Source organism: Microtus pennsylvanicus, chromosome 4, assembly GCF_037038515.1.
Source record: "Microtus pennsylvanicus isolate mMicPen1 chromosome 4, mMicPen1.hap1, whole genome shotgun sequence".
Classification (NCBI taxonomy): domain Eukaryota; kingdom Metazoa; phylum Chordata; class Mammalia; order Rodentia; family Cricetidae; genus Microtus; species Microtus pennsylvanicus.
In genome coordinates, this window is record NC_134582.1 from 113515842 (window position 1) to 113529766 (window position 13925).

General features: G+C 36.0%; 1 protein-coding gene across 6 annotated transcripts in view; it reads right to left on the minus strand.

Annotated features, from left to right (window-relative positions):
* Positions 1-13925, minus strand: part of Lyst (lysosomal trafficking regulator) — a 152838-nt gene that overhangs the window by 88526 nt on the left and 50387 nt on the right. For 5 of the 6 annotated variants that reach the window (XM_075970201.1, XM_075970200.1, XM_075970202.1 and 2 more), the window contains 6 exons: positions 13552-13661; positions 11635-12061; positions 9555-9699; positions 8176-8349; positions 3937-4097; positions 1644-1834 (listed from right to left, as the gene is read on the minus strand). In XM_075970201.1, the coding sequence (XP_075826316.1) occupies positions 1644-1834; positions 3937-4097; positions 8176-8349; positions 9555-9699; positions 11635-12061; positions 13552-13661 (1208 nt within the window). The remainder of the gene's footprint in view (positions 1-1643; positions 1835-3936; positions 4098-8175; positions 8350-9554; positions 9700-11634; positions 12062-13551; positions 13662-13925) is intronic. The other variant, XM_075970199.1, reaches the window with a different exon arrangement.

Here is a 13925-nt window from a genome sequence, read left to right on the forward strand (position 1 = left end):
CTCTGGGTTAACTTACCCCAAGTTTTTGTTTTGGATTTGCTCATAGATTGCCTTCTTAGTTAAAAGTATCTAGGGAGAAGAAAGGCTGTAGGAGTTAGAGGAGATGGAGGATGCCACGAGAACATGGCCCACCAAATCAACTAAGCGGGCTCACGTTGGCTCACAGAGACAGAAACAGCAAGCACAGGGCCTACATGGGTCTGTACCATGTGCCCTGCATATATATTATGGCTGTTAGCTTGGTGTTCTTGTGGGACCTAAGAGAGGAAGCAGTCAATCTCTGACTCTTTGCCTGTTCCTCAGACTTTTTTCCTCCTGTTGGATTGCCTTGTCCAGCCTCCATATGAGGGCGTTCACCTTGTATTATTGTATCTTGTTTTATCCTGTCTGGCTATTGTCTCTTATAGGCTACTCTTTTCAGAAGAGGAAACAGAGAGGCAGTGGATCTGGGTAAGAAGGGAGGTAGAAGGTGGCGAGGAGGAGTAGATGGAGGAGAAAATGTAGATGGAATATATATACTATATGAGAGAAGAAGCTATTTTTAATTTAAAAAAAAGTGTCTCTGAATAGTTTTTTTCAGTTAGAACTAATTTTCACACTGTCAGCATAAGTAAACAAAATTAAGTCAAAATTTCAATATTTCTCCTTAGAGATAGTAGTTCAGCCAGCACAGGTCCATGTCAAACTTCTCAGAGAGGATCCTGAGCTTTGGTCACTTACAAGAAGTCACAGAAGTTTAAGTAGTCTCATTAAGCATAGCACATATCTTATCTATATACAGATTAAGCCAACTATAGCTGACTGGTGCTATTAACAAAAATCCCCACCAGTAGCTCCTGAACTATGTAATAGTAAGGCAAAATAAAAGAATGTGAAAAAGCAATAGAGAAAAATTAGCACTACTTTGAAGGCAAAATTCCCACTTTAGACTTACATTAAAGGGTAGTTATCTAAGCCCTGAATATATGCAATTATTTTTTATTTTGTGTCTGTGCACATGTACATGTTACAACATGCATATGGTTTTCCTTCTACCTTTACATGGGTTCCAGGGCTCCAGCCCAGGTCACCAGACTTGCACAATATGCCTCTTTACTCACTGAACCATTTCCTGGTCCCCCAAAACATGCAATTACAACTAATATTATAAGTGAGTCATTGTATTTATTTCTAAGTATGAAAAAGAATGGAATGTTTGGTTTTTTTTTTTCAAAAAAAGAGAGTATGTCAGGCTAAAAGTGGTAAATTTTCAATATATCATAAACATTTTTCTTGAAAGATTATTAGGTATAAAATATAAAATAAACTAATAGAATTGCTATATAAATATAATTCCAAGTAAATGAATGTGTGTATGTGTGTGTGTGTGTATATAACTTGTTTCATCATATATATAAGATATATATATGATGAAACAAGTTTAACAAGAGATTAAAGTGTTTCACAATATTTTTAGGAAAAAACTCCACATTCTAAGAAAAGAACAAAATGGAAAACTTTATGAATCTAACTCAATGCTAATTACAAATGCCAATGAACATACCTACACAAACCTATAATATAAAAGTTTATAAAACTAAATGCCAATGAACATACCCACACAAACCTGCTACAATGTAAAACTTTATAAAACTAAAACTTACAATTAAGAAACCAATATCCACATCTTTCTTGGTCATAAAGAGGTCTCTGATTTGTTCACATCTTAAAATTTCTTTATTAATGTATTTGGAGTAGTCAATCACTGGCTTCCCATATTTACATGGCATTATGGATGTGTAGTTGGGTCCACAAGCATACAGGTAAAAGGCCTCTTGAGATCCAATTTTAGCCCCTGGATAGCAGAAAAACAAAGCTAGTTATTTGAAACACTTCAAGTAGGATTTTTTATATATAGCAAGAAAATGAGGTAGGAGCATGAGTATGCCTGTCTGCTGGATTCTTTCAGCTGTCCACTATATCTTACAAAACTCATAAAGGATCAATTTCCAAATCAGTGTAAGGATAAATTAACCTATGTCAACTACGTTCAAGAGGCATGGATGCATATAAACTGGGACGCTTTGGTAAAATTCCTATTTGTTCCTTAAGACAGTAAACTGTAATTTAACCAAGCTTGGGTTTGTTTTGCCTTGTTAAATAAAAACTTGAAATTTTTTGATGAAAACTATTTCTTGGTATATTTCATTTTAAAATGATATTTGAATTGATGCTTTTATGTGCCATGTTTAATAGTTTTTAAATGTTTTTCAGTGTTCTTACATAAATTTGCTATTTGGATAGAATATACAATATTATGAATGAAATAGGAGCTGGAGAGGTGGCTCAGAAGTTAAGAGCCATGACTTTTGCAAAGAATGTCAGTTTACAACCTTTCGTGGCTCCAGCTACACGCCTGTCTTCTGATCTCTGTGAGAACCTGGAGCATATGTAGTACACAGTCACATAAGAAGGCAAAATACCCATACAGAAAATAGTAAATCTTTAAAAGTCATAAATAAGAGACAACCATTCTAGGTTTACTAGTTATGACTTTGCACTTCCCAAGACTACAAAGTAATGTTGATTAAATTTAAGAGATGATTCTACATCATCATGTTCTATCATTAAGGGAAGTCAGGGAAGGAACTCAATCAAGGAACTTGGAAGCAGAAACTGCAAAAGGGACCACACAGGAACGCTGCTTACTGGCTTGCTTGTCATGGCTTGCTCAGTCACCTTTCTTTCTTTCTTTCTTTCTTTCTTTCTTTCTTTCTTTCTTTCTTTCTTTATTTATTTATTTATTTATTTATTTATTTATTAAAGATTTCCATCTCTTCCCCGTCACCGCCTCCCATTTCCCTCCCCTTCCCCCAATCAAGTCCCCCTCCCTCCTCAGCCCGAAGAGCAATCAGGGTTCCCTGCCCTGTGGGAAGTCCAAGGAACCCCCACCTCCATCCAGGTCTAGTAAGTTGAGCATCCAAACTGCTTAGACTCTTACAAAGCCAGTACGTGCAGTAGGATCAGAAACCCATTGCCATTGTTCTTGAGTTCTCAGTAGTCCTCAATGTCCACTATGTTCAGAGAGTCCGGTTTTATCCCAGGCTTTTTCAGACCCAGGCCAGCTTTGCTGGAGAGGTTGTGGAGAAAGGGGTACACTCATCCATTGCTGGTGGGAATGCAAACTTGTGCAACCACTTTGGAAAGCAGTGTGGCGGTTTCTCAGGAAATTCGGGATCAACTTACTCCTGGACCCAGCAATACCACTCTTGGGAATATACCCAAGAGAGGCCCTATCATACAACAAAAGTATATGCTCTACGATGTTCATAGCAGCATTGTTTGTAATAGTCAGTCACCTTTCTTAAACAACCCAGGCATAACTGCCCAGGGGTGGCAGAGCCTACAGTAAACTGGACCCTTTTACATTAATCATGAATCAAGACAAAGCCAAACAGATTTAAACAGGCTAGTTGTATGGAAGCAACTCCTTAGCTGAGATTCTCCCTTCACAAATGTCTGTAGTTTGTGTTTACAAAAATAAAACAAAAACAAAACAACAACAAAAAGTATTGCGGTGTATGCCTGTAATCCCAGCACTCAGAAGACCCTGGTAGGAGAATCTCAAATTTAGGGCTACACAGCTAGATGACATCTAAACGAAAAATATCATGTATGAAACCCTCAAAGAATTAATAAAATATCATTTACTCACCATAGAAAAATAAAATAAAAAATTTATGAGATGAGGTTAGAAGCTACATCATCTCCACATCATTGTTAGAAAATGTTCAGCTATAAAATAAAAATATCCTGAAAGTGAATCTCAGAATTTTGGAAATACAGTACTTATTAAACATTAGACAATGAGGAAAGAACAGGATTGCTGTAGGGTTAATTTATGTAGCACATGGTAATTTAAAGAAAAGTTTGGAAATATTTCATGGGAAAATATACCATTGAAGAGGAGCAAGTTTCCAAGGTCCCATTTTCCAGCTAATTGCAGAAATTCATCTTGGGATGTTAAGCAATGACCAATCATACAAAATGTTTTATTGCTGTCTGATGATAAGCTTGTTTTTCTTGGAAGCACAAAATCCAAGATGACATCAGTCTTCCTACATTAAAAAAAATTAAGTTAATGATTTTTGGAAATGCCATGAATGCTTAATGAGGAGACATTTCTGAACTTTTCTAGGTCCTGAAATGTATTCCTGGCAATGGGAGGGAAAAGAGGGTAGGGTAGCCTTCTGTCTCTTGGTCAGAGGTGCTGGTGGTCCACAGGCTGCAGGCAATGCCTAGGGATCCTACATGTTGGCCAGAGAAAGAAAACACACATTTGCTATCAACTGTCTTTGTCACATGACGCCTACACGTGTGCCGTCCTATTCACAGAAACAAAGTAATCATCTTCCCTTAATTTGTCAAAAACTCTCTTGTCATGGCAGTAATTCCTAAGATTTCATATCCTCCATGAGGTGTTGGAATCACTGTATCTAACCTCTGAAATGCCAACAATTTTGTATTTGATTTCTAATGCTAAGGATTACAGAAATTTTGTTTGGTCTCCTCTTTTGCTTTAAATGTTTGTCAGGAATTCTTACCGAAAACAGCCAGAAAAGGTAAAAGTAAGGCTTTCTCACAGAAACACAAAGACTGAGAGGACTTCATTGCCTAGAGAAACGGCCAAGTGCAAGTCCACCTGTATTTCAGGAAATCTCTAAACTCCAAAGTAAGGTAATGAGGGTGCCATGTTAAGGCAAAACCTAAAATCTGGAAAACAGAGACTTAGCCTACACCGCTAACTTACCTTCAGAAATTAAACTTTTTATACATTTATTTTAAAACCTTAGTATCTGATCCATATTTAGTAAATAAATGCAACTATATTAATAGTAATATCTTTTAATTTTAAAATTATATTTATGAATGTGTATATATGTGTGTGTGTGTGTGTGTGCGCGCGCATATGCACACTAAGGTGCACAGAGATATTTGTAAGAGTTGATTCTCTCAATTGAGGTTCAGGAATCAAACTCAGGTTGTTAGGCTTGGTGGCAAGTACCTTATCCTGCCGAATCAGCTCACCAGCCCAAATAGGAAAATATGTACATAAAATTAATTAAAGCAATTATTAGTATAGGTATACATAAGTAATTTGTAATATATTAGCAATTATTAACATGTACAATTAATTAATATAAACAATTAAATAATGTATAATTAATATATGGTAATAAAAAAGAAATGAGACAATCTATAACTGTCTCATTTGTGGGTCAATAAATGGGCTAATAATTAAAACACTACTGCCACCTAGTGACATTATGATTTACTTAGGTGTGCAAGAAAACCTACTGCAAGATGAACATAAAACAAACACAGTAAATATGAAGTGTATCTGTGCCATATAGTTCTACTGCATTTGTGTGTCTTTGATGCTAAGAAGTTATTTTCCACTGTCATTATGTGGGTTTGTCATTATGTGGGTTTTTTTATCTTTGTTCATTTCTCTAAGGTAGTCTCCCTCTGTAGTCTAGGCTAGTCAGGAACTCACTATGTAGCCTAGGCTGGCCTTGAACTCACAGCAACCCTCCTGCCTCAACTTCTACAGTGCTGGAATTACAGGTGTGAGTCACGATGTTTGGTTTGTTACGTATTATTAAAATGGCCTCTTGAAATGCATTCTTTGTAGACATTAAACTATGTCGTTTCTAAAATAACAAAGAACCAAATTTAAATCAACAAAATAGTATTATTGATCCGTCATTTGTTCATTGATATGTTAACAATGAAATTAACTTCTACCAACTGGAAAGGAAATTTCCTCAATGTTGGAAAGGAAAGAGAGGGCAATGCGTGACTCGAAAGACTACACACTAACTTCGTAACTATTCATGACAATCTTATTTTTTACTCCAAAAGTGCCTGGTAACTAGTGTATGGTCTCCATACTCACCAGATATCCCAAGGAAAAAAAGCTGGAGGAGGAGCACAGTATAGGATTTACAGCATGACCCCCATCTAGGCTCTGAGCCTTGCTTCAAGTTTTACCTATACTCCTTCCATGTGGCACAGCTCTGGTCTCATCTGAGCATGTCAAATAGAGTCAATAATATACTTACTTCCTAGTGTAGTGGGGAGGATAAAATGAGGTACAGCGCAAAGACTTAGTACAATAGTGGCTCTTGTTACTAGCTCAAGAAATGAGGAGGGTGTCTAAGAAGTAAGGGGCCCATCTCCAACTCTAATAGTTCCAACCCAAAACATTGGGTTTCTGAAAAGATATTTACTAAGTGGCTATAGTTGCCATTCAGGGTTATACAGGTGTGAACACTATTTGGAAGATGGATATCAGCTTCAGTTATGTGTTTTTATGTATTTTCTTCAATGAGCCAACAATATTGAACTCAGGTTTAACTTCCTGTAGCAGATATGATGGGTTATCCCAAAGCCATTTACTAAGTCCTTCTTCCCTGTCCGCCTCAGTGATTGAAAGTTGATGGCTCTGAATAACCAGTGCTTGCAGCCTCCTACAGCAGTGCCAAGCCTGATACGCAGTAATTCCTTGATAAACACCTTAATTTGTACTAAGGATATATGTGACTTCTATGATCTAATCTATTTTGAATAATTTTTGAGAAGATAAGGAGATAATGTAGATAAAGCTCCTAGCAAAAGGCCTGCAATATAACAAGCATATAACACATAACAGACTTCTATAAAAAAAATAAAACTATATTTATCAGCTTGGCACTCACACCTGCCAAGCTTTCCCACCTTGTCTACCCACTTTTTCTCACGATTCAACTGAGCCTCTTTCCATCACTTCAATGCTCTCCGTTGATAAACTAGTTTTAAATTCTGCATCTTTCTACATGCTACTTCACTTAATTCTTTGAAATCCAAGGAACCTTATAATTTATGCTGGTTAGTTTTGTCAGCTTGGCATAGTCACCCAGGAAGGAGGAATCTCAATTGAGGAATTGCCTCTATCAGACATACTGTGGGCATGTATGTGGGACATTTCTTGATTGTTGATTGATGGAGGACCTACACTGTGGGATGTGATATCCTGAGGCAGGTAGTTCCTCTGCTATTATGAAAGGTAACTGAGCAAGCCAGAGGCTAGCATGGGAGTAAACAGCATTCCTCCGTGTTCTCTACTTCAGTTTCTGCCTCTGGGTTTTTGCCTTGCACTCCTGCCCTGACTTTCCTTAATGATGGACTGTTATCTGTTCCAAATAAATCCCTTTCTCCCTGAGAGAGAAAGCAAACCAGGACATAGTTCATTCAGGGTTAATTTTTACATTAAGATCATCTACAAAATGTTTATTAACTTGGCTGTGAAGTCTGTGTGGTAAAAGTCATGCAGTATTGTACCCGAATCTATTACCTTACATAGTTCTAGGACCTATCTAAGTCTATTACCAGATATAATGCTTTATATTCTTTTCTAGTCATTTTAATTTCCTTCAATCCCAATTTAATTTAGGTATAAGCCTTCTTATTCAATTAATTTAAAGAATTCCTTATGTATGCATCCTTGTAATATGTGGGTTTGAGGGAGAATGCTAAATATCCTATAATTACTTACCTAGTATATATTGTTCATAAATATCTATTGCCCAGGGTTTGGGCTTTCTCCTCATACCTAAATATAGTAATCCATGACAGTCACCAGAGGTTGGTCCCAGGCATCCCACAGATACCAGAGTTGAAAGTGCTCAAATCCCTTATAGGTAATGCCATATTTGTATATAACCTACATATAATTTCATATATATATATATATATATATATATATATATATCTTTAAGTTACTTACACCTAAAATAAATGCCTTATAAATAGTTGTTATATTTTATTGCTTAGAAAATAACCAGAAGGCAATACTGCACATGCTCATCATAGATGTAATTCTCAAATATTTCCGGTCTGATGCTGGCTGAATCCTCAAGAGCAGAATTCATGGACAACTTTCAACATGGGATTTGTTATGGAAATATACCATAGTAAATTTCTTTCTATGAAAGAAGATTTACTATGTTTTAAAGTAATAACAGAAAAAAATCCAATTTTGATATAAATTTCTTCTAGTACATATTAAATTTTACCTAGTCTGCAATGTTTCAGGAATGAAGACTAAAGCTAAAGATGTAACTGAGAAGAATATTTTCTGAGAATGTTTAATACCTCTGTCCAGAGACCCATATGGAGATTTCCCCGTGGATATTCTTTTTCCCTTGAGGATGCTGAAGATAGGTAAGTACCAAGTGCTGCCATTTGCTTGTAAAGAAAATGTTCTCCTGTGATTCAACTTGTGCTAGAGAAACAGTTTTCATGTCTTCATTTGAATCTATGCACATACTGCAGGAAAAAAAATCACAGGTCAAAAACATGAAAATTCTGATCTTAATAGTTAATATATACACTGCAACTGTAATTCTCAATATGTGAGATTAAAAGAACACTTCTATCTTACAATAAAGTGAGAAAGTCAGTAGGTCTTTGTTTTACATCATATCTGCTTCCTCAATTTATGAACTAAAATGGATTAGACTCAATGGCTGATATTAATAACTTGGGCGATTATTTCTAGAAATCAGTTTGTAAAATCATTTTATACTTACATACATATTGTCTATTTTAGAAATTATAATGTATTAATTGATTAACAAAGAAATTAATATATACTGTAACAAATGTCTAAATACCAGAATATATTGGATGCTAACTCACTCTGCAGGATTACTAAAAGAATAAGGAGAAATGTATGTGGAAAAACCTGGTAACATTTATAATATCTACAAAACAAAATCTAAATAACATACTGGCCTAATTTTTACTCTTAGAAAGATACTTTAAACTGGTAAATTGCCCTGTGCTGTTTGAGCTGACTGAGAAGCTGGCTCTAGAAGCAGGATAGATACCACACCCCATTTCAAACCCAAGTATGTTTGTCTCAAAATGTTATCTTGTCCAGGGACAGGTTGGCCCCCTAGTCCTGTGATAGGGTAAAAGGAGAAAAAGAAAACAGCACAAGAATAAAAACATTGTGCACTTAAGGGCAAAAGGAGAATGAACTGTTCAAGTGAAAACAATGTGCCCTCGAGAACAGCTAAATGGAGAAACACTTTCCAACAGAAGTTACTGTCCTTATTGCATGGCATAAAAATGGTTGTAGTAGTACAGGAAGCTGGAAGCTCATTTACAAAGAGAATCCTCTATCTGCATGCAAACCTCTCAACCAGGAATGCCAGCAAGACTGTTTTCAGCATGATCTCTGCAGTCATTTCTGCAGGATGCTTAGGCACCTGGTTTGATAACGCTGCTATTGCCAACTGGACTACTCTAGTCACTCTCCTGGATGCCATAAGCACTTGATTTGCCATGTTTGGGTCTCTGTCTGTTGGCAGATAGAATCTATGTGCTGTATGATAATCGCTCTTCTAATTTTTCTTTTTTTCTAAATATACTTAATAAGATTGTTCGTATAAATATTATTCAATAATTTTTTACATAGATTATTTAAATACATAACCTATTTATTAAGAATTGAGGATAATCAATACCGAAAGATAAAAGTGCCACTGTGGGGATCAGCCCACACTTGGATCATCAATGCTTTGGATCCCAATGAAATCAAATGAATACAGCCATCTTCTATGAGTCTGTCACCAGGATTGATGGATTCTGTACCTTCTGGTCTATCACCTTCTGTGAGAAAAAATATTAGAATCATCCATCAAATAGTTCATAAAAACTGTGTGGAAAGTGAATTTAAAAGAATACAATTCATGCTGGTTTCTTTGTAACAGGTTCAGACATTTGGGGTAATTCTAAAGGTTAAATGTTATGGTCAAGAGAACACAGCGGGTAAAAAAAAATTATTAAATGATTTAAAATGCATGATCACTGAGGTCAATTTTGGGTATGGCTGCTGAAGGACTGTAATTAGCTACACTCTGCTCCAACTTCTGCTTTTTTGGTTTGGACCACTATAATATGTGGAGGTCCAAAAATGTGAGCCTATTTCCACCTTGACCAAACATCAGAGAGTTGGAATTTACCTCTGTTCCTTCAAGGTTATTGCATTTCTACCTCAAACCAAGGTCCCAACTAGATTCAGATCAGAGAGTTCTGCTCTCCTCAAGGTTATTGTCAGCAGGTGTGGCTAACAGCCAGACCTTGTATTTCAGGAATAGAGAAGAGATATATTTCTACCTCAAACAAAAGTCTAAGGATCAACAAAAGGAGTGGTTTGCCTAGAGAATGTTTGGTCTAGGGTGTGAGTGTGACTTGTTTTGTCCTAACAACAAAATATTTAACTATGAATGTACCCCACAACATTCAACTGGTCTGTTTATTTCCTTGTATCATATTAAAACAGTTTTTATCTTACTCCTACCTCTTGGGGTTAGGGTATTTTAAGCAATTGGAAATTAAACATGGGCGATTTCAGTATTCACTGGAACTTCCTCCCAGTACTACTGTATGCTTTTCTGTTTTATTATTTTCACACGTGTCTTCATATTCTTTACTAATATTTCTAAATCTTCATGCCCCTACCCTGGCAAATGGTATTTTTGTCGAGGCTGGTCCCCAACAATAGTATGTCTGACCCTGGTCTAGGCAGCACACCTTGCACTACCAAAATTTACTTGGTCCTTGTTAGAAAGGTATGATCTCTGATATAATAATCTTATTAAACTCTTTTTTAAAAAGTTGTAGAGTGGCCGGGCGATGGTGGCACACGCCTTTAATCCCAGCACTCACGGGAGGCAGAGGCAGGCGGATCTCTGTGAGTTCGAGACCAGCCTGGTCTACAGAGCTAGTTCCAGGATAGGCACAAAGCCACAGAGAAACCCTGTCTCGAAAAACAAAACAAAACAAAACAACAAGAACAAAAAAAAAAAGTTGTAGAGTTTGAATGGTCAGTATTTAGAATGGTGGGCAACCTTTGAATAAGAGTGCTAAGTGATGCTGAAACCCTGTCTCCAGCTAATGGAAATGTTTGTAGGCTTTGGGTTCGAGCTGGTTATTCTTCCCAATGCCATCTTACCACTTAAATCTTGAACTACCTGAGTATGTATGATGAGCTATTTGTTACTATGATGTGACTTTATGTTAAACTAAGCTAAGAAGTACCAAAATACACAGTGCATGTCCAAAGGCTCAGATTTTAAAGAAAGGGAACATTAGATTATATAAATATCAGCCATCATTTTCAACAGATAAAAAAAAAAACACAACTCGTTTCTAAGACTATTCTCTCTACCTGCCGTATACCCTAAGAAACTGTTGCATGCCTAAGAAAGAAGAGAACAAAAACAAGATGTAGTTTCAAAACAGTCAAATAGTAATTTTTCAATCATTGATGAATTCTGTCCTAAATCTGGAGAAGAACTATTGCATATAAATGTTCAGGAATAGGAACTAGGAAGGGGCCACTGAGGTAAGACACAGAATGAGAAGAACTTGAAATAAAAGTGGTTATAGGGCTTTATTTATTCCTTTTCTAGAATCTCAGGGTCCACACTATTATAATAATGGGACTGATAACTTCAGCAGCAGTTGTAGAGACAGGGTATCCCTATATCTAGTGACTATTTGAAGAGTTTTAGTGTACAGATCAGACCCCTGCTATCATACCTGATCCTTCAAAACTGCTGTCTTGTAGAACTGATGGTTTGTTTCTTTTCTTTACCTTCTTTCCTCTTTCTGCAACACTCTCCGATTCATGGACATACTCTACATTAAACCACAGAGAAACACTAAATCCTTCTGACAGGTGTGGCCAGCAGTTCTGCCCCAGCAATGGTAGGTGGATTGGGGCTATGTGCCAAGAGGACAGCAGCCGAGAGGGAAAACTCTCTCTGTCAGACTCTTTCTTGCCTCGGGAAAGCCGTGCTCTTCTCAATAAGCCTAAGGCTTTACTGTTAAGAATCCCAGGAGACTTTTGTGGTGAGACACCATTGCTTAAACTAGGTGTATGTAGCAAAGGGAAGGTTAGATACTGTGAAGGGCTCATAGTAAAATCACTTTCAACAATTTTCCGAATACCAAGGAGAAGAATTTCCTAGAGAGAAAAAAAAAAGCAAGTAAAAGTTTACAATCTTGTAACCAGATCTCTAATAATCTCAAAATTCAGATTATAAGTAAAAAAATACAAACATAACTGTATTAGTAATCTTTTAATTTAAATAGCATATTTATCATATCTTCAAAATTCTAAAGTTTATTTAAGATAAGAATATAGAGATTTAATTATTATATAATCTCTTGATAAATTTGGTTTAAATTTTGGTATTTTATAGAACAAATCTAATATTTATGAGTAGCTTTTAAGTATTATAAATGAAATACAATATCAGGAATCATTTCTATAAAACAGGGTTATTACTTTCTTATGGTATTTCAAAATTATTTTTAAGATTTATTAATGTGTGTGCACGCACGTGCATGTGAACATGCCTGCCTGTCTGAGCAGGTGCCTGAAGAATCCAGAAAATGGTATCAGCTCCATTGGAGCTGCCTGAAGTGGGTGCCAGTGTCTGAGCTCTGGCCTCATGACTGAGCAGCAAGCACTCCAGTTGCTGAGACATCTTTCTAGTCCCATAGCTCTAATATTTTTAAGTGAGGGATACAACCTCACACACTCTCAGATTCCTAAAAGACCAACTACATAAAGCTGAATGCTCAGTTACTATCCAAGTTATTACACTTTTTTTTCCCCAGCCAAGGAAAATTTCTATCATTTGTTTTTGGGGAACTAAAGTAAAGTTTTAAGGTTTTTTGGTTTAAATGGAATACAAAAAAGGTAAGAGGTAGAATGTTGAAATGTACATTTAATTAAAAGAGCAAAGATGAAACAGCTAAATTAAAAAGTATAAAAGATTAGCCTAGTGCAATGCCTTACTCGTGCATAAAGTAATATCTAATGTTGACCATGACGAGGGGAAGTGTGCTCAAGGCAAGCTCTAGGAATAATCCATCAACATACAGCCAGCCCTCAATGGCCCGCACTGGTGGCCAACAGAGCTTCCATGAGGCCTTGAGACTACAGTGGATGAGGAAGCAGGCAGTGAAGTGGACAGGGCTCTGTTCACCCTGCTTCACAGACGGCAATCTCCACATTCTAGATTCATCTGCAGATTCTTCCAGTCAAGGCTGCATTATAAAAATGAGTTCCCTAGCTAAGAGCCACTGAACTATACAGTAATGGGAAGGAAAATATTCAACTAAAAAGAAGATAATGATTCTTTAGAAAAAAAGAATAAATTCAGGATGATTGTTGTTATTCATGTTTAAATTCTCTTTAGTAATTAAAATCACAGCATTTCCCAAGCACAAAGGTTGGAGCTGACAGAGGACTAAAGGTTACAGGTTAGTCCAAATCAAAGTGAAATGGTTAAGATATATATAGATAATAAAACTGAATCTATCAAACATAAAACATGGAACTGGCTAAAACGTAGTTACAATATTAAGAGTTTAGTGACTTACAAATTAGTAAAAATACATTCTATTAAAGAATTAGTGAAAATGTAAAAATTATAGCATATTTACTGTACAAGGAGATTTTTCCAGAAATATTCTCAAAAGAAGGGTTAGCTCTTCTGAACATGTTCTTGAACTCATCAGAGATACCAAGAGATCCACCAATACTCTCTGGCATGCTAAATTTTAAAAAGAGGAAAAAAAAATTAAAGACAGTAACATTTAATTAAAGAAAGAGATAAACAATTTTCATTGAAAGAAATAAACTATTCTCTCATGTGAAATGATTATAAATAATCTAGTTATTTATATATAAATAATCATAAATACTGCTAAGAAAATAGCAAGATAATTAGTGGCAAAGGAACCAACACTAATAAAACAACAGATTGTTTAGATTATAACTATCACATATTACTTGAAAAATTAAATGACAGAAATAA